An 18989-nucleotide genomic window follows, 5' to 3' on the forward strand; every position below is an offset into this window, starting at 1 on the left:
GTATACTCGTTATCTTCGTATCTCCCTATATACTCATGCCAATAATGGTTGTCACCCCCAGCCTGTTAATAAAATTGAAAGGGGTGATTACCATTATTGACATGAGTATATGTTATTACCCGTGAAGGTCCGGGTTAGAATATTGATTTTCAGTAACCCATGCTTGTCATAAGAGACGACTAATGGGATCGGGTGGTCAGGCTCGCTGACTTGGTTGACACATGTCATCGCTTCCCAATTGCGCAGATCGATGCTCATGCTGTTGATCACTGAATTGTCTGGTCCAGACTCGATTATTTACATACCGCCGCTGTATAGCTGGAATATTGCTGAGTGCGGCGTAAAACAAAACTCACTCACTCACTCCTTATATGTTATAATCGTGATAACCTTATAATTAATTTGAGCGTGATGTTATCTTTCAATGTTGCGACCTTAGTTGATTATTTGAGCAACTCAATGACATCATTTCAAAAATCAAATTGTCGAACGATCCGCATTCAAATAAAAAATCAAATAAATTCACTTAGAATTTGTTCAACCTAAATAAAGAGTTACTTTATTCCAGTCGGACCATGAAGCAAAAAATGGTGAATAAGTTTAGTTTTACGCCGATTTTAGCAATATTCCAGCAATAACACGGTGGAGGCCACCAGAAATGGGCTTCACACTTTGTACCCATGTGGGGACTCGAACCCAGGTCTTCATCATGACAAGCTACCCCATGAACCTGTCCACAAACGATATACAATTTAAAAGGTCCATTCTTCTCCACGCCGGAGGCGAGGATGTACCTTGCTGGCTTGTGATGAGAAGCGCCAATGATTAAGTGAGTGAGGTTTTACGCTGCTGTTAGCAATATTCCAGCAATATCACGGTGGGAACACCAAAACATGGGCTTCACACATTGTATCCATGTGGGGAAATCGAACCCGGGTCTTCAGTGTGACAGGCTGACGCACTAACCACGAGGCAACCCACGCCCTGGAATCTCTTCGTCTAAAAATCTGTGCAATGAAGGAAGAGTAATTTTCTGCAGGTTTTAACATATTGTCAGACACATGTTGTGATATACATATTCGTTCAATAAACTTAAACATATTTCCTAATTTCATATATTATACAAATGTATTCGAATTTTTAGGGGAAACGTAGCTGCTGTTGCTAAATTTACGATGTTCATATTATGTATGATAGTTATAGAGGCCATTGCCAGATTATCTCCGTTTTCGCTTATGGCCTGGCAGTGCTGTACATCGTGACTTATTCAAGCCGTGAGCTGACACTGTGATTATCAACCTACCAATAGCTCTGCTATTCGTCTTATTCTACGTGACGACCTCGGTATGAAGCAAATCAGGATCGGAATGAAAAGAACCAATGTCGCGATCGCTCGCCCTTTCCATCACGGAAATTACCGAAGACAGCCGACAGCGGACAACCTGTGATCATGGCGCGACTCTGCTTTCTTCTGTGTGTTCTCAACGCCATCTCATCCTTGGACGGAAGTTTGAGATACGCACAAGTGGTGAGTTACACCATATCCTCACAATAATGCCATTTATCACACGTAAAATATATTCCAGCACCCCTTTAAATTAATTTACGAGCATACACACATCAGTCATTTATTCTGTCATCTTCATTTTTCTCGTCAGTACAAGTTTTATTTGAGGCATCGTAAAGCAGAATTTAAAAATTTGAAAGTTAAAATTATTTATGCAAAATATATTTAAATGCCAATATTGAATTACATTAGAAAATTATATGCATTGGCCATTTATTATGTTTAACCTTCATTTTCATAATAAGCATTATTTGAGGTACCGTAGCTCACGTTTCTTGAATTATAAAGCTCATATACAACACTACACTGACAGGACAACGTTGCATGGTTACAAGGCTAATTATGTTTAGTGTTCCCGGCTGTCTATGGTATGGGTCGGCTTTCAGCGTGGCCTCACTACGGACTAACAGATAAGACGTCACCGTATACACGACATGTGATTCACACATGATGTGACTAGGTTAACGCAGAAGATCACATATCCTGTGGCATGTGCACATGAGTGAACTTCGAGGACGTGGTTCTAGACCTTTGTGACACTCCTCTTGTTTATTGTTTTTAACACAATGTCAATAAAAATAGTAATTAGTTTTTTGATTCACAGAATTTGTATCATGCATTCACGTAACATATTATTATCCATATATTTTATAAAACTAGGTTTGTGTCTATCGTGACACTGGGATAAAATACGTATATCTGATTAAAAGCACCTCTTTTATTTCATAATACTTGAACCTGAAGTCAAATCCTTTACGCCTTTTCAAATGCATTTTTAACAAAACGTTTATGCTCTGCACAGTACACGTTCGCCTTTACATAATCGGTGATTTTTTTTTTCGCTAGACATTTGTGGAGACATTTCAGAATGACTCTAATTCATTTAATGTTCATCCTTAGCTTATCCAGTAAGTTTAGAAAGGTTCTGTCCGTTTCAGTTTCTGACACAATTTTTATTTGTTCCTTATGTTAATTATGTCTCCTACCCACGTGATATCCTGGACTGAATTTAAAAACGGTGTAAAACTATACTCACTCACTTTATGTCACAGCTTTTCCGCCATGGAGATCGGACACCTACACACGCATATCCCAATGACCCCCATCAAAAAGACACGTGGCCACAGGGGTGGGGACAACTCACACAGGTAAGAAGCTGAGGGGAGGGGACACTGAATGCGTTTCCACCAAAGAGAAACGCCGAAGACCCGGGTTCGACTCCCCACATGGGTACAATGTGTGAAGTCCATTTCTGGTGCCCACCGCCGTGATATTGCCGGAATATTGGTAAAAGCGGCGTAAAACTAAACTCGCTCGCCTCCACCAAAGATATGTATGTCTTTTCAGTATAGGTAAGTTGTAAATTATGTACAATGTGACTACAAACGTGCATGCATATATGTACACATGGACAAAAGTATCGCAACACCTTTTTAACTCCTGTATAGCCATCTATATTCATATCATAAACTGACATACAAAAGAAAGTACACGCCTGGTGTTTGGGGATTATTTGAAAAGTGTTGTGATTTTGACTGGCAACTTCGCAATTGGGCACGATATCGGTGGTGTTTTGGCAACATATTAGGAAAGTCTGTGACTTATATTTCACTGTAAAAACTCTTTTTAAAACATTTACGTCGCTTGATCCAAGAGTACCGGGTGTGTACTTTCATTTGCATGTCAGTATATTTATTCTTGTTATGAATATGATGACCTTGGGGGACACCGTACATTGATTTTAGATATGCACGTGCTGCGAGCAAGGGCGAGCACCACGTTAAACACGTGTATCTCCCTTAGGCAAATATCAACTTCTTACGTTGGATGACTAGGAAAATCAATTGATTTCGTTTTTGATAAGCAAATATTGGGTCTCCACAACTGACAACTTCTCAAAGACAGCAGTTTTGTGGTATGTGGAATGCTGGTGCGTCATTTAAGGCTACTGCAAGAGATATGGATCGTCATCCATCGACCTTCAGCCGATTGGCCAGAAAACATCACCAAACTAATGACGTTAACGCCCGTCAGCATACGTCCCTTTTCAGAATCACAAGACATCATCTGTTCGTATCAAGTGGTGTGGTAAAATCAGAGTGGCTTCCACATCGTCGTGCATCCAACAGAACTGTCTGAAATCGCCTGAAACCGACCAGGTATAGCGCCAGAAAATTTATCAGACGCCCGTTGTTATCCCCAGAGTACAAAACAGCATGAATAGCTTGGTGTCACGCTCGACGTCACTCTGATTTTAAACAAAGGTCAACCAGTCGGACGAAAGTTGATTTCGTTTGTTCATGACTGATGGCAGAGCTTCTATTTGGCGCCACAGAAACATGCATATGCACAAAGGAATATTTTGGAACAAGTACCGTTTGGTGGAAGTCCATTGATGGTGTGGGGTGCCTCATTAACGGCTCTAAATCTGACGATCAGACAGAACTCTGAATGGACAACGGTACATCGATGTGATATCACTGACATGCACAACATGGTTGTTATACAACGTTTCGATGTCCATCCTCTGGACACAGGGCCACCTCGTGCACGTACCTATGGTGACTTCTTACGTCATGTTTGGGATATTATGGTCACAGAATACGCCAGTGAGATCCCCAATCCAATTCAACGCCTGACAGAGTCAGTGAGGAGGAGGAGGGTCTTTGATGCTAGATGCTTTTGGCGAAGGTTACACCAGATCTTGACATTGTGTTCGGTTATTGGTACTTGTGTGGTACGACCAATTTTGTCAGCATTATAAAGTAATTCTGTTTCGGCTATTTTTGCGCCTCTAAATAATATACTGTCTTTACTTCTTAATGCGCTTCGATATACCATTTAATTATTCCTTGACGACCAGTTTATCCAGATGGTAAGTTACATTGATGTTTGAATAAGTTTCCCTGGAATGAATAAATGGTAAAATATTGATACTACGCCAAACATGGAGTGTAGCGATGCTTTTTTTCTCTGTGTATTCATGTTCGATCGGGCTGATAAAGAAACAAAAAAGAGACGGTTGTTCGACAGAGAGTACCATATATGTGTGTTTCGTGCCTTACGTTGCAGCGTATCGGCGAATGTTTTCAACCTAATAACATTTCGTAAAGTTTGTAAAAAGAATTCCAGATTTCAAGTGTATAGTTCTGTTGTTTAGACCAATTTCATAAAGTTCCAACAACATTTACACTTAATACTGCTTTCTTCTTGAATGATCTTTGAATGGAGGCTACCATCGATCGTCCAATCCAAACGCTGCTCTTCCCACAACGATACACACATTACCGATATACTGATTAATATCACGTGTTTGGGTTGTTTCGTTCATAAGTTCTAATTATAACGTTGGCTTTGATTTCATCTATAGTAACGTTTTACGTTAGGTGTTCCAACCTTCTAATATCGCTCGATGTCTACCTTTAAGCAATACTTTAAATTCAAACGTCATGTTTATCACAGGTAGGCATGAGACAGGAGTATGAGCTGGGCCAGTACTTACGACAACGCTACGTCGACAGCGGTTTTATACACGGAAACTACACTGCAGATGAGGCAAGCTTAAAGCTAGAGAAATCAATTGATTTTATTAAATTCATTTATAACATCGAAAACGCGTCGCAGGAAAACGTTTATAACCCTATTATGGACTGTTTCTATTTTGTTTGTGGTAATAGGTTTAAGTCTTCAAAATTTTCGTTTCATAACAAGCTCTTTTGATGGATCATTTATAAACGCCTTTGCTTGTCACGCCCAAGGAGCGGGTTCAATTCCCCCGAGGGCCATGTTGACGCCCGTTTGTGTACAGTGTTACAATATTGTTGAAAATACGTTCACTCACAAATATATTTCAGTTGTTTAATCGAGATTTGATTAATTTGATTATTTCTAAGATAATCAAAAACTTTTCTTGACTGATTATTTATTTTTATTATTATAGATTCACATTCTTGCAACTTATAAGGACCGCGCTATAATGAGCGCCTACAGCATGCTGGCTGGTCTGTTTCCTCCGGCAGGTGATCAGATTTGGAACCCCGCTATACCGTGGCAACCCATACCTGTACACACACTACCGAAAGAGGATGATTTTGTAAGAGTTTGTATATATCTTGTGTATTTTGTTATGTTGATGATCTTCTATCTAGTGGTAGAAGTGGGTATAAAGTTTGCTCGCCGTGCCGAAGGCCCAAGTTCGAGACCAAAGGTGGGTACCATGTCATATTATGTGTGAAGGACATGTCAGGTCTCGCCTGCATATTGCTGGAATATTGCTGGAATATTGCTATAGGTGGAGTTAAACCTAACTCTGCTATCCATTTCGTGTACATTTATTCTTCCTTGATCAAACGCTGGCTAAATAACATGAATTTAAATCAATCCATAATGAGTATGGGATGAAATGAAAATTGTCATCGTGAACCAAAGACGGGGTCCTTATGCTTCCAGACAATCTCAGCAAAATCATATGCTTTATCTCGATGTGATATCTCTGTGCGTGAAGCTCTGATTCCCTCAGTAGACAGTTGCGAACATCGGCAATCCATCGCTAAATTAAACATATTTTTGTCATTGAGAAAGTCGGATGTCAGTATTCAAAAAACTCGACTTTGTTTATTTCTCACGTAGGTTCGAAATATTTTTTATACCAGGTAACACAGATGACAAAATCCTTTGATATGTAGATGTCATGGCGCTCCGAAACGACAGGGTGTAGAAAATACCCACAGTATAATGGCTATATCTTTACTATTTACATTCGGAACTTACCAGTTAGGTTCGCTTTCGTGAGACAGAAATCACATACACTGACAGAATATGTCGATTAGAGGTTTCAGCGCTGATTTGCTGATTAGAAAATTCATTTGACGTCACGGCAAGTGTAGGGGTCGCGATATCTCCACACAGACATAGACATCATGCCGAAATGAAACATCCTGTTTGAGTCACATTGAGGATTGTCTGATTCAGACTTGTTTACACAAACACTGACTGACTACCTGAGTTAAGTTTTACGACGCTTTTAGCAATATTCCAGCAACATCACGGCGGTGGACACCTGAAATGGGCTTCACACATTGTACCCATGTGGGGATTCGAACCCGGGTCTTCAGTGTAACGAGCGGACGCTTTAACCACTAGACTACCCCACCGCACCTGTATACACAAACACCTTCGTGAAGTAGCAGATATATTACAAACTGTGTCTTCACACAACAAACTTACACCCGGGACGGGATCGGGTGCCTTGTTGAAGTAGCAGATATATTACCATCTGTGGCTTCACACTACAAACTTACACCCGGGACGGGATCGGGTGCCTTGTTGAAGTAGCAGATATATTACCATCTGTGGCTTCACACTACAAACTTACACCCGGGACGGGATCGGGTGCCTGGTTGAAGTAGCAGATATATCACCAACTGTGGCTTCACACTACAAACTTACACCCGAGACGGGATCGGGTGCCTTGTTGAAGTAGCAGATATATCACCAACTGTGTCTTCACACAACAAACTTACACCCGGGACGGGATCGGGTGCCTGGTTGAAGTAGCAGATATATCACCAACTGTGGCTTCACACTACAAACTTACAACCAGGACGGGATCGGGTGCCTGGTTGAAGTAGCAGATATATCACCAACTGTGGCTTCACACTACAAACTTACACCCGGGACGGGATCGGGTGCCTTGTTGAAGTAGCAGATATATTACCATCTGTGGCTTCACACTACAAACTTACACCCGGACGGATCGGGTGCCTGGTTGAAGTAGCAGATATATTACCATCTGTGGCTTCACACTACAAACTTACACCCGGGACGGGATCGGGTGCCTGGTTGAAGTAGCAGATATATTACCATCTGTGGCTTCACACTACAAACTTACACCCGGGACGGGATCGGGTGCCTGGTTGAAGTAGCAGATATATCACCAACTGTGGCTTCACACTACAAACTTACACCCGGGACGGGATCGGGTGCCTTGTTGAAGTAGCAGATATATCACCAACTGTGTCTTCACACAACAAACTTACACCCGGGACGGGATCGGGTGCCTGGTTGAAGCAGCAGATATATCACCAACTGTGGCTTCACACTACAAACTTACAACCGGGACGGGATCGGGTGCCTGGTTGAAGTAGCAGATATATCACCAACTGTGGCTTCACACTACAAACTTACACCCGGGACGGGATCGGGTGCCTGGTTGAAGTAGCAGATATATTACCATCTGTGGCTTCACACTACAAACTTACACCCGGGACGGGATCGGGTGCCTGGTTGAAGTAGCAGATATATTACCATCTGTGGCTTCACACTACAAACTTACACCGGGACGGGATCGGGTGCCTGGTTGAAGTAGCAGATATATCACCAACTGTGGCTTCACACTACAAACTTACACCCGGGACGGGATCGGGTGCCTTGTTGAAGTAGCAGATATATCACCAACTGTGTCTTCACACAACAAACTTACACCCGGGACGGGATCGGGTGCCTTGTTGAAGCAGCAGATATATCACCAACTGTGGCTTCACACTACAAACTTACAACCGGGACGGGATCGGGTGCCTGGTTGAAGTAGCAGATATATCACCAACTGTGGCTTCACACTACAAACTTACAACCGGGACGGGATCGGGTGCCTTGTTGAAGTAGCAGATATATTACCATCTGTGGCTTCACACTACAAACTTACACCCGGGACGGGATCGGGTGCCTTGTTGAAGTAGCAGATATATCACCAACTGTGGCTTCACACTACAAACTTACACCCGGGACGGGATCGGGTGCCTGGTTGAAGTAGCAGATATATCACCAACTGTGTCTTCACACAACAAACTTACAACCGGGACGGGATCGGGTGCCTGGTTGAAGTAGCAGATATATCACCAACTGTGGCTTCACACTACAAACTTACAACCGGGACGGGATCGGGTGCCTGGTTGACACATGCCATCGCATCCCAATTGCGTAGATCGATGCTCATGCTGCTGATCACTGGATTGTCTGGTTCAGACTCGATTATTTACAGACCATCACCATATAGCTGGAATATTGCTGTGTGCGGCGTAAAACTAACTTCACACACTCACTACAACCTGGATGATAGTGTCATAGCTCTCATACAATGCTAATCATTTCCCTGGTGATACCCGTGAAGATCCGGGTTAGAGTTGATCTTCATCAACCCATGCTTGTCGTAGGAGGAGACTAACAGGATCGGATGGTCAGGTTCGCTGACTTGGATGGCACATGCTAACACAATAGGCCAGGTATGGCCTATATTCAGACTCGTATCAAAATATAGACTCATTGTTCATCAAACAACAGGCCAGGTGTGATCTATATTCCTAACAATAGGCCAGGTGTGATCTATATTCCTAACAATAGACCAGGTGTGATCTATATTCCTAACAATAGGCCAGGTGTGTTCTATATTCCTAACAATAGACCAGGTGTGTTCTATATTCCTAACAATAGACCAGGTGTGATCTATATTCCTAACAATAGGCCAGGTGTGATCTATATTCCTAACAATAGGCCAGGTGTGATCTATATTCCTAACAATAGACCAGGTGTGATCTATATTCCTAACAATAGGCCAAGTGTGATCTATATTCCTAACAATAGGCCAAGTGTGATCTATATTCCTAACAATAGGCCAGGTGTGATCTATATTCCTAACAATAGACCAGGTGTGACCTATAATTCACGACATCGTATCACTATTGTGTAGATCGATGCTCATGCTATTGATCACTGGTTTGTCTGGTCCAGAGTGAAGCATTTAGAGACCGCCACCGTATAACTGGGATACTGCTGAGTGCGGCGTTAAACAACAAACAAACAAAAGCCTGATGATACAAGTGTCTGTTCATCACAAGCACAACCCAATGTTTATTCCTTCAGTACAGAAGACGCAGCTTATTAGGCTTACCCTCTATAAATGTTTTTCGATATTATGCAGTACACGTAGGGCCAACATTGCGAAAACATGACTACGAGATACAGACAGCACAATCCTCATTGGTGACATCATTGAAATATTTCTTTTCGACGAATACAAATGCTCTCACTCAACTGGCGAGGCGGTGGGGTAGCCTTGTGGTTCAAACGTTCGCTAGTTACGCCGAAGACCCGGGTTCGATTCCCCACATGAGCACAATGTGTAAAGACCATTTCTGGTGTTCCCTGCCGTGATATTGCAGGAATATTTCTAAAAGCAGTGTAAACCCAAACCAACTCACACATCACTCAACTGGTTCTGAGATCAGTAACGCAACAGATTACACTGTGTGTAATTTACCCACGCCCGTGGTATCAACATCCTTTGAAAACCACATACTTGGACATTATACAGACGAAGTGGCCTAGCGGCTAAATCGTTGTCTTCTCAAGCCGAAAAGATCTGTTCGATTCTCTACACATTACCCCAACGTATCAACGAAACCTTTAATGATCAATTTTAATATAACTTTTGAATATATTTTCTCTTCAGATATTGGAAATGGATTGCCCGACATATGATGCCTTGAAGTATAAATTCTCGAAATCGGATTATGCGAAACATCTTGAGGCACAGTATCAGGTATTTAGTTTTTCATTTTTAAGTAATTGTGAGGCCTGTGTACCCAGTCCGGCATTATGTTACCGTATACATCACAGGGAGCAGCGGATGAAATGTATTTTTAAAATAATCCATCGTTTGGAAATAATGAAGCTTTGTCAGCATGGATGACACAGTGTACAAGTTCATTGACAAAGATGGTCAACGTCTGAGACCCGCATCATTCACGGCTTCAATCTCGCATGAGGTTGACTGGAGTATTGTAATCAATTACACTTCCTCACTCGGTTTCACTCACTCACTCGGTTTCACCACTCGGTTTTACTCACTTACTCTTTATCACTCACTCGGTTTCATTCACTCACTCGGTTTCACTACTCGGTTTCATTAACTCGGTTTCACTCTCAGTTTCACTCATTCACTCGGTTTCACTCACTCGGTTTCACTCACTCGGTTTCACTAACTCGGTTACACTCTCGGTTTCATTCATTCACTCGGTTTCACTCACTCGGTTTCACTAACTCGGTTACACTCTCGGTTTCATTCATTCACTCGGTTTCACTCACTCGGTTACACTCACTCGGTTTCACTCACTCGGTTTCACTAACTCGGTTACACTCTCGGTTTCATTCATTCACTCGGTTTCACTCACTCGGTTTCACTAACTCGGTTACACTCTCGGTTTCACTAACTCGGTTACACTCTCGGTTTCATTCATTCACTCGGTTTCACTCACTCGGTTTCACTAACTCGGTTACACTCTCGGTTTCATTCATTCACTCGGTTTCACTCACTCGGTTTCATTACTCGGTTTCACTCATTCACTCGGTTTCACACATTCACTCGGTTTCACTCTCAGTTTCACTCACTCACTCAGTTTCACTCGCTCACTCGGTTTCACTATCTCGGTTTCACTATCTCGGTTTCACTATCTCGGTTTCACTATCTCGGTTACACTCTCGGTTTCATTCATTCACTCGGTTTCACTCACTCGGTTTCATTACTCGGTTTCACTCATTCACTCGGTTTCACACATTCACTCGGTTTCACTCTCAGTTTCACTCACTCACTCAGTTTCACTCGCTCACTCGGTTTCACTCACTCGGTTTCACCACTCGGTTTCACTAACTCGGTTTCACTCTCAGTTTCGCTCATTCACTCGGTTTCACCACTCGGTTTCACTAACTCGGTTTCACTCTCAGTTTCGCTCATTCACTCGGTTTCACCACTCGGTTTCACTAACTCGGTTTCACTCTCAGTTTCACTCATTCACTCGGTTTCACCACTCGGTTTCACTAACTCGGTTTCACTCTCAGTTTCACTCATTCACTCGGTTTCACCACTCGGTTTCACTAACTCGGTTTCACTCTCAGTTTCGCTCATTCACTCGGTTTCACCACTCGGTTTCACTAACTCGGTTTCACTCTCAGTTTCACTCATTCACTCGGTTTCACCACTCGGTTTCACTAACTCGGTTTCACTCTCAGTTTCACTCACTCACTCACTCAGTGCCACTCACTCACCCATAACTAAGTGTTATACTGCCGGGGAGGACAGAAGCTTGGTTACCCATCCACCTACACTTCGCCGTCGGCGTTGTTTCACCTCACTCATGACCAGAGCCTAAATAGGATCATATTTAGAAATGCTTTGTTTTATGAATTCTCGATCTTGTCAGGATCTGGTGGACCTCCTGGCAAACTATTCGGGATATCCGCCCTCCTTTGAGAGTTTGATGGACATGGTTGACCCTATATATGTTGAGGTGAGTAGAACGTGGGGGCTTCCCAGTATATTGGGGCAAACAGAGCGAGAACGAGGGAAAGTGAGCAAGAAGAGATAGGAGTTGTACAACAGAGAGAGATGAATTGTTCGTTTAGTTGTTGTTTAACGCCGCACTCAGCAATATCCCAGCTGCATGGCGGCGGTCTGTAAATAATCGAGTCTGGACCAGACAATCCAGTGATCAAGAGAATGAGCACTGATCTACGCAGTGGCAAACATCCAAGTCCTGCATTATTTTGGACTTCTCCCCTACATCAGGCTGCCGTGCTGTGATATGATGTAATGTCACAACGTTGTACTGCTTCAGAACGCCCACAACCTGACGTTTCCCCTGTGGCTCCGACAAAATGACGTTTACAAGAGGTTCCTGGCACTCAAAGACGTGAAGGCTCAGCTCAAGTTCCACGATAAAGCCATGGCCAGGATACGAGGAGGTAGACACAACCACAGATGTTATACAAGCTAGATTATCTCGCGCAAAATTCGCTGTAGGGTTACCTCCATTAAATGCAGCAGGATCCGCTGAGCATGTGTTCGAAAAACTCTGCACGATGCGGCATAGCTAAATAATAAAATGACATTCTTTCTCTCAGGTACTCACTTTCCAAACCACAAACACTTTACCCGCTCACTCACTCACTCTTTCAGGTCCCCTGCTCGGGAAATTCATACAGAACATGGATGACGTTGTCAACTTTAACAACATCACACAAAAGATTGACTTCTACGCAGGCGTAAGTGTGTTGAATATACGACAGAATCATGTGGTCCACGAGACGTAGCAGTAAATAATAGTCTGTTGGCAGTGAAAACGAACCGATGAATTTCACTTTAAACAAAACAGTAAATCAAATAAAGTGAAATTAAGATTGCGAATCCTCATAATTTTACCTTGCCAGTTGAACATTTGAATCTCAGATTTTATTCATCTTCGGATAAAAGTTGTTTAACAAACGATCATAGATTCAAATCGCTATTATTTGTTTGTAGTACAAGGGGGGTAAGCGCAGTAGTTGAAACACTGAAACAAATGCACGTGCGGTACGTGATGAGCGTAAGCTAAGGCCACCCCTACCTGTTCTCGGTGTTTCATTTAATGTGCATACCCCCCTTGTGTTACAAACCAATAATAACGATTTGAAAATATGATCGTTTGTCAAACAACTTTTATCCTAAGTTTAATAAAATTATGATATTTAAATGTTCAGTTGGCAAGGTAAAATTATGAGGATTCGCAATCTTAATTTCACTTTATTCGATTTACTTTCTTGTTTAAAGCGAAAATCATCGGTACGTTTTCACTGCAAACAGACTGTAGTAACGAAAGTAAATTACATTCTGACCATATCACCACATTTTTTATCTATTTATTTTAAGTTATCTTAACTTTGCGGTAATAAATCCAAAGTAGAATAAACCGTATCGGTACTAAATTAAATGTGCATAACACACAACTCATGACTGGTATCTCAGGCAACTCTTTTTAACAATTAACAAAATTGCTTTCTTCGATGGTTGAGGTCGTACGCTTTCAAATCCATTCCTTACTCCAGTCTTCAGTAAGCTTATTGGGGGGGGGGGTTTCCACACAAAATAACCCAGCCACTAGGGCTAGATATCCAAATAGAGATCGATAATCGTTAACTGAATATCGATCGATTATCGAGAAATATCGAAGACGTAACATTGAGCAAAAAAATGTCAAAACGAAATTAATATCACTTGAGGGCTGGAGTATGTTTTTGCTTGGATTATTAACAAAACAACGTCATGAACATAATTTAGAAGCAGACCAAGAATAAAGTCCTTAATTTGTGTATTGTATGATAAAATCATATTTTTTTATCACTGACGTTGATATAGTATAGTATACATGTAGATAAAACAATTTTCATATTGGTAATCAATAATTATATTTCCTATCAACGATATTTCCTATTATCGATAATTTTAGCCAACCCTACTTTCTTTTGACAGTTTGTCATCCTGCTATAAGGATTGAAAAAACCCACATTTTCATGAAATAGCTGACTATATCTCTCAGAAAAAAATATTTGGTGAAAAGACTCAGGATAAAATCTAATGCACAAGACAGTCGAGAGTCAGCAGAAGAAAGAATATATATATTAGCATTCTATTGGATTTATCATTAAGTTTGATCTTTCTGTGATAAGCTAAAAGTTACATAATAGCTAATAATACATTTACCCATAACCATGGCAACACTTTTTTGTTTGCCAGCACGACACCAACATCAACGCTCTGTTGTCGACAATGGGGATGTTCAACCAAATCCACATCATGTATGCTGGAGCGGTGCTTGTGGAGCTCCATCACTACGACACGGAGGGGTACACTGTCGAGTTCTACTACAGAAATGACACGACTGTGCTGCCGTACTTACTGACAGTACCAGGTATGTACACTGGTGTTATACTAGTATATGATGGGAATGGATAAGGCGCTGAAGAGTTGCTTCCCTTAGTCACGGCAGACAACTGTGATGGTGTTTTGCCAGTTATTTTTCAAGGTTTATCAACGCCATGCTCCTTTGTTTGAACAAAGAGGTGAAGAGGCATGCTTCTTTTCGTCACTGTTTATGTCCTGTCAACATAAATCGAATAATGTTCAAAGAGAGTTAAAGCTCACTCACTCACTCGGGCGGTGGGGTAGCCTAGTGGTGAAATCGTGTGCTCGTCACGCCGAAGATCCGGGTTCGATTCCCCACATGGGTACAATGTGTGAAACCCATTTCTGGTGTCCCCCGCCGTGATATTGCTGGAATATTGCTAAAAATGTCGTAAAACTAAAACTCACTCACTCACTCTACCACGCAATATAATTTTAGGCTCATCTGGTCCATTGCTTTAAGCCTGTGTTTCACCAAAATAGGAGATTGTGGGTTCGAAACCCGATTGTGTTCCAAATTGGCCTAGACCCGTGAAGATCTGGATCTTCAACAGCCCATACTTGTAAGAGACGACTAACGGGATCGGATTGTCTTTCTCTGTGACTTGCTTGACAAATGTCATCGTGTCACCCTTGTGTTAATCGATTTCATGCTGTTAATTTATAATCACTGGATTGTCTGGTCCAGACTCGAATATTTACAATATTAAATAAGAAAACAAACAAAATCAAGGGTTTTTTTTAACCATAACCATACTTCTGGGTTTCAACGTGTCCACGTTTAAGAACTTTGGTCTTCCTCGCACATAAAACTGAAATGACATGATATAGACGAAAAACTGCTCGATGCCGCGTTATAACGAAGCCACTTATTCCCCTTCTATACACGTTTCTAGGTTTGTCTGCACCCTAACATTATGCGCGGATTTCAACAAGGTGATACACATTTAAGACCAGCCGACACACTTTTGTATATTATAGCTAAAATACATGGAATTATCATGACATGAAACAAAATTTATGACGGCATTATGGGGCGTGACGTCACCCGCTGTGACGTCATTGACAACAGAACAGATAGTGGCTCGTAGTTGAGGAATCACCTGGCCATTATCATTTGCAGCGGCCCGCTCATTTCTGAGGGCGGTTTCATGATAATTCCGTCCATTGTAGCTATAACACTATAATTTATTCATCAGTGTTAGAGTTAGTCAGTGTGCACGTTATAAACGTGTTGAAGTTTCAAAGGGAACTACTTTTTCTGGCGATGGTGTAAGTTCAGGGAGTGATATTATTTACCTTTGACCTAGAAACACTTTGACTTGGTTTAAATAATGAACTTCCTTCACGAAAAAACAGCGTAAAACGAGTTGAATTAGAATGGGGATAACTGTACGGTGTTTGACGGGACGTATACCGATGGTTACATAGCAGCAAAAGTTATATCGGCGACGCGTAATTATCTCCTATTAAATGTTGCTTAGCGATAAAATAAACCTACTATTTCCACTCTTTCGTTTCAGGGTGCGGTTCATCTTGTCCACTGTCGAAGTTAAAGGTATTGACACGTGACGTCATTCCAGACGACCCAGTGGCCACGTGCTTGGGGCATCCGTCCACACACCCGTGCTCATCACAAGGGTCCAGCATCAAAGGTAGGACTTGTTTTGTGTTCCTGGATGTTCAGATGCAGTCACTTATATCAGTTCGGGGCATCATCTGTATCTTAGACCGGCTCTCAATACGTTTATTTGTATGTGTGTTGTTTAACGCCAAACTCGGCAATATTCCAGCTGCATGACAGCAGTCTATAAATAATCGAGTTGGACCAGATAATCAAGTGATTGACATTGTATCGTACTCAGTGTTATGAATGAAAGGATACTTAAGTAACATTCACATATGCCAACAAGCGTTAATAGGTCTAACAATGTAATTAACATGACTGAGGACCAAGTCGCTTGTCACACCGACTGGGGCAATTCTATTGGTTGTGTCTATCACAATAATTGAGGGCTATCATGAAACATGAATATGAAAAACGTGTCTGAGCATTTGGCGTTAATTCTAAGACTTCAGGCCACGCCAGACTTCATGAAAATACCGCAATAAAACAATTTTGCCTTGAAACGAGATAAACGAGAGTTTATATATATATTGGTCATGATGGTTGATCTGACCGCACGTCTGTGAATGTTGCTCATTCTGTCAACCTCTGGTTTATCTGCTGTACTGTAATATTGCATTTCATTGTACCTTTTGCCATTTCTACTTATTATTTAAAATGTTTCCATTTTATATTTTGATATTCTCTTTTCAATATTCACATTTTGCTATCATAACAATGACCATTTTGCCCTGACATTTGACATTCCACATCTCCATCCTCATCCTCGTGGTGATAATATGAACATCATATTACATTGACCATATTCATTCCGTAAACGTTTCAGTCAGCATTTTCTTCAACAGCGTCATTGTAAGGACAGAATATACGCACCTGCCGGGCAAAACAAAGTATATTAACTCTTTCGAGTCTGAGAAGAAATTGAAACTTGAGCCGAAAAATGAGTCTCCAAGAGCTTGCCAAAATGTCAAAAACAATTCTATTTCACTCGCATTAAATACATCACTGTCAAAATCATTTTCCTGTTTCATATTTAGTCAGCATCAATCAAGGGTGTATACTTTCTTTTGCACATTAGTATATATCTGATCGCGATTGCCACCTGTCTGATCTATTACAGTGCATAGTATCTCTGTTTCTTCATCACAACGAATATTTAACGCTTCAGGTAGTATATGCGTATTTTAATGAGCTTGGCAAATATGTGTTTTATCTCTTGTTGTGTCACGGTGTACTGCTTTAATATATTATGGTCGATCGTCGCAGTAAGTACTAACTTGATGGAATAATTTTAAATGACTGGGTGTAATTATGAATACATGTTTAAGTGTCACGATAAGAATATCGAATTAATAAGCGCGGAGTGTCAAACATAATATGGAATTGAATATTACATAATGCTAAGTTTGAATATGTGTTACATGTTTATATTAATATCAGCTTTATAAACATTTACTTTTCACGACAAAACTTATTTATACTAGTTCCGTGCTGGAACTTTTCAATCTCCTCTTCTATTTCAGATATGGCACAATCTGTTCTACTTCTCCAAAGCATGATAACAATCATCTTCCTCGTATAATGACATGGTTGTACGTTGTGTGTTTGTAGTCTATTGCCACACTCAGCATTATTCCACCAATATGTGGGCAGGCTGTAAATATGATTGACATGATGAGCATTGATGACGCAATCGGGATGCGAGGACATCGTTCAACGAAGTCAGGGAATCTGATCCCAGATCCATTATACGCCTCTTAAGACGAGCATAGAACCAACTGATCCATTAAGCACCTCTTAAGACAAGCATAGAACCCAACTGATAAATTAAGCACCTCTTAAGACAAGCATAGAACCAACTGATAACTTAAGCACATCTTTAGAGGTGCATGGGGCCAACTGATCCATTAAGCACCTCTTAAGACGAGCTTAGAACCAACTGATCCATTAAGCACCTCTTAAGACAAGCATAGAACCCAACTGATAAATTAAGCACTTCTTAAGACAAGCATAGAACCAACTGATAACTTAAGCACATCTTTAGAGGTGCATGGAGCCAACTGATCCATTAAGCACCTCTTAAGACGAGCTTAGAACCAACTGATCCATTAAGCATCTCATAAGACGAGCATGGGACCAACTGATAGCTCCTCTTGAGTCGAGCATGGTACCCACTGATCCATTAAGGGCCTTAAGACCAGCATGGGACCAACTGATAGCTCTTCTTGAGACGAGCATGGTACCCACTGATCGATTAAGGGCCTTAAGACCAGCATGGGACCAACTGATAGCTCTTCTTGAGACGAGCATGGTACCCACTGATCCATTTAGGGCCTTAAGACCAGCATGGGACCAACTGATAGCTCCTCTTGAGACGAGCATGGTACCCACTGATCCATTAAGGGCCTTAAGACCAGCATGGGACCAACTGATAGCTCTTCTTGAGACGAGCATGGTACCCACTGATCCATTAAGGGCCTGAAGACAAGCATTGGACCAACTGCCGCTCTGAATCTCATCCATGTCCATGTAAATACAGTCAAACACCGTTATGTCGAATATTTATATGCCGAACATACGATGACGACCTTTAGCGTGATCCCTGCATATTCTCATTTAGTCACTATTTTGTGGTTGTGTCGAAACATCGGATAACTCGAAGTATTTACAGAGGTCGATTCAACTTCGACACAACAGTGTTTAACTGTTCCTGGAATTGAACTTTTGAGTGATAGCCTCTGGGATTCAGAGCTAATAATATATCATTTTGTGACTTTTCTTTTACGGGGAGAAGAGAATCATTTGATGTGTTGTTCAGTATAACACACGTATCAGGTTTCTCCACATGTCTCTCTATCGCCACAAGGGACTGTTTTACACCGTTTGGCCTGTTTACTTTGTCTTTTACATAAGGTCAACTCCATTGTGCACTGATATAATGTTTATTAAACATCGAAATGTATTATTATGTTTGCAAATAAATATTTTTGAATCTCGTGTTTGAATCTACTGTGACTGAACGCATG

General features: G+C 41.4%; 1 protein-coding gene across 1 annotated transcript; it reads left to right on the forward strand.

Moving 5' to 3' along the window:
• The first annotated feature begins 1382 nt into the window (after window positions 1-1382).
• On the forward strand, window positions 1383-18960 carry LOC124290444 (prostatic acid phosphatase-like). The gene is made up of 11 exons (XM_046727151.1): window positions 1383-1528; window positions 2620-2715; window positions 5030-5122; window positions 5508-5660; window positions 10074-10163; window positions 11821-11907; window positions 12235-12361; window positions 12576-12661; window positions 14169-14343; window positions 15860-15991; window positions 17487-18960. Exons 1-11 carry the CDS (start codon window positions 1451-1453, stop codon window positions 17543-17545), a joined length of 1176 nt encoding a protein of 391 aa, XP_046583107.1. The 5' UTR covers window positions 1383-1450; the 3' UTR covers window positions 17546-18960.
• The last annotated feature ends 29 nt before the right edge of the window (window positions 18961-18989 follow it).

Source organism: Haliotis rubra, unplaced genomic scaffold (assembly GCF_003918875.1).
Source record: "Haliotis rubra isolate DU_JTF1 unplaced genomic scaffold, ASM391887v1 Scf465, whole genome shotgun sequence".
Lineage (NCBI taxonomy): Eukaryota > Metazoa > Mollusca > Gastropoda > Lepetellida > Haliotidae > Haliotis > Haliotis rubra.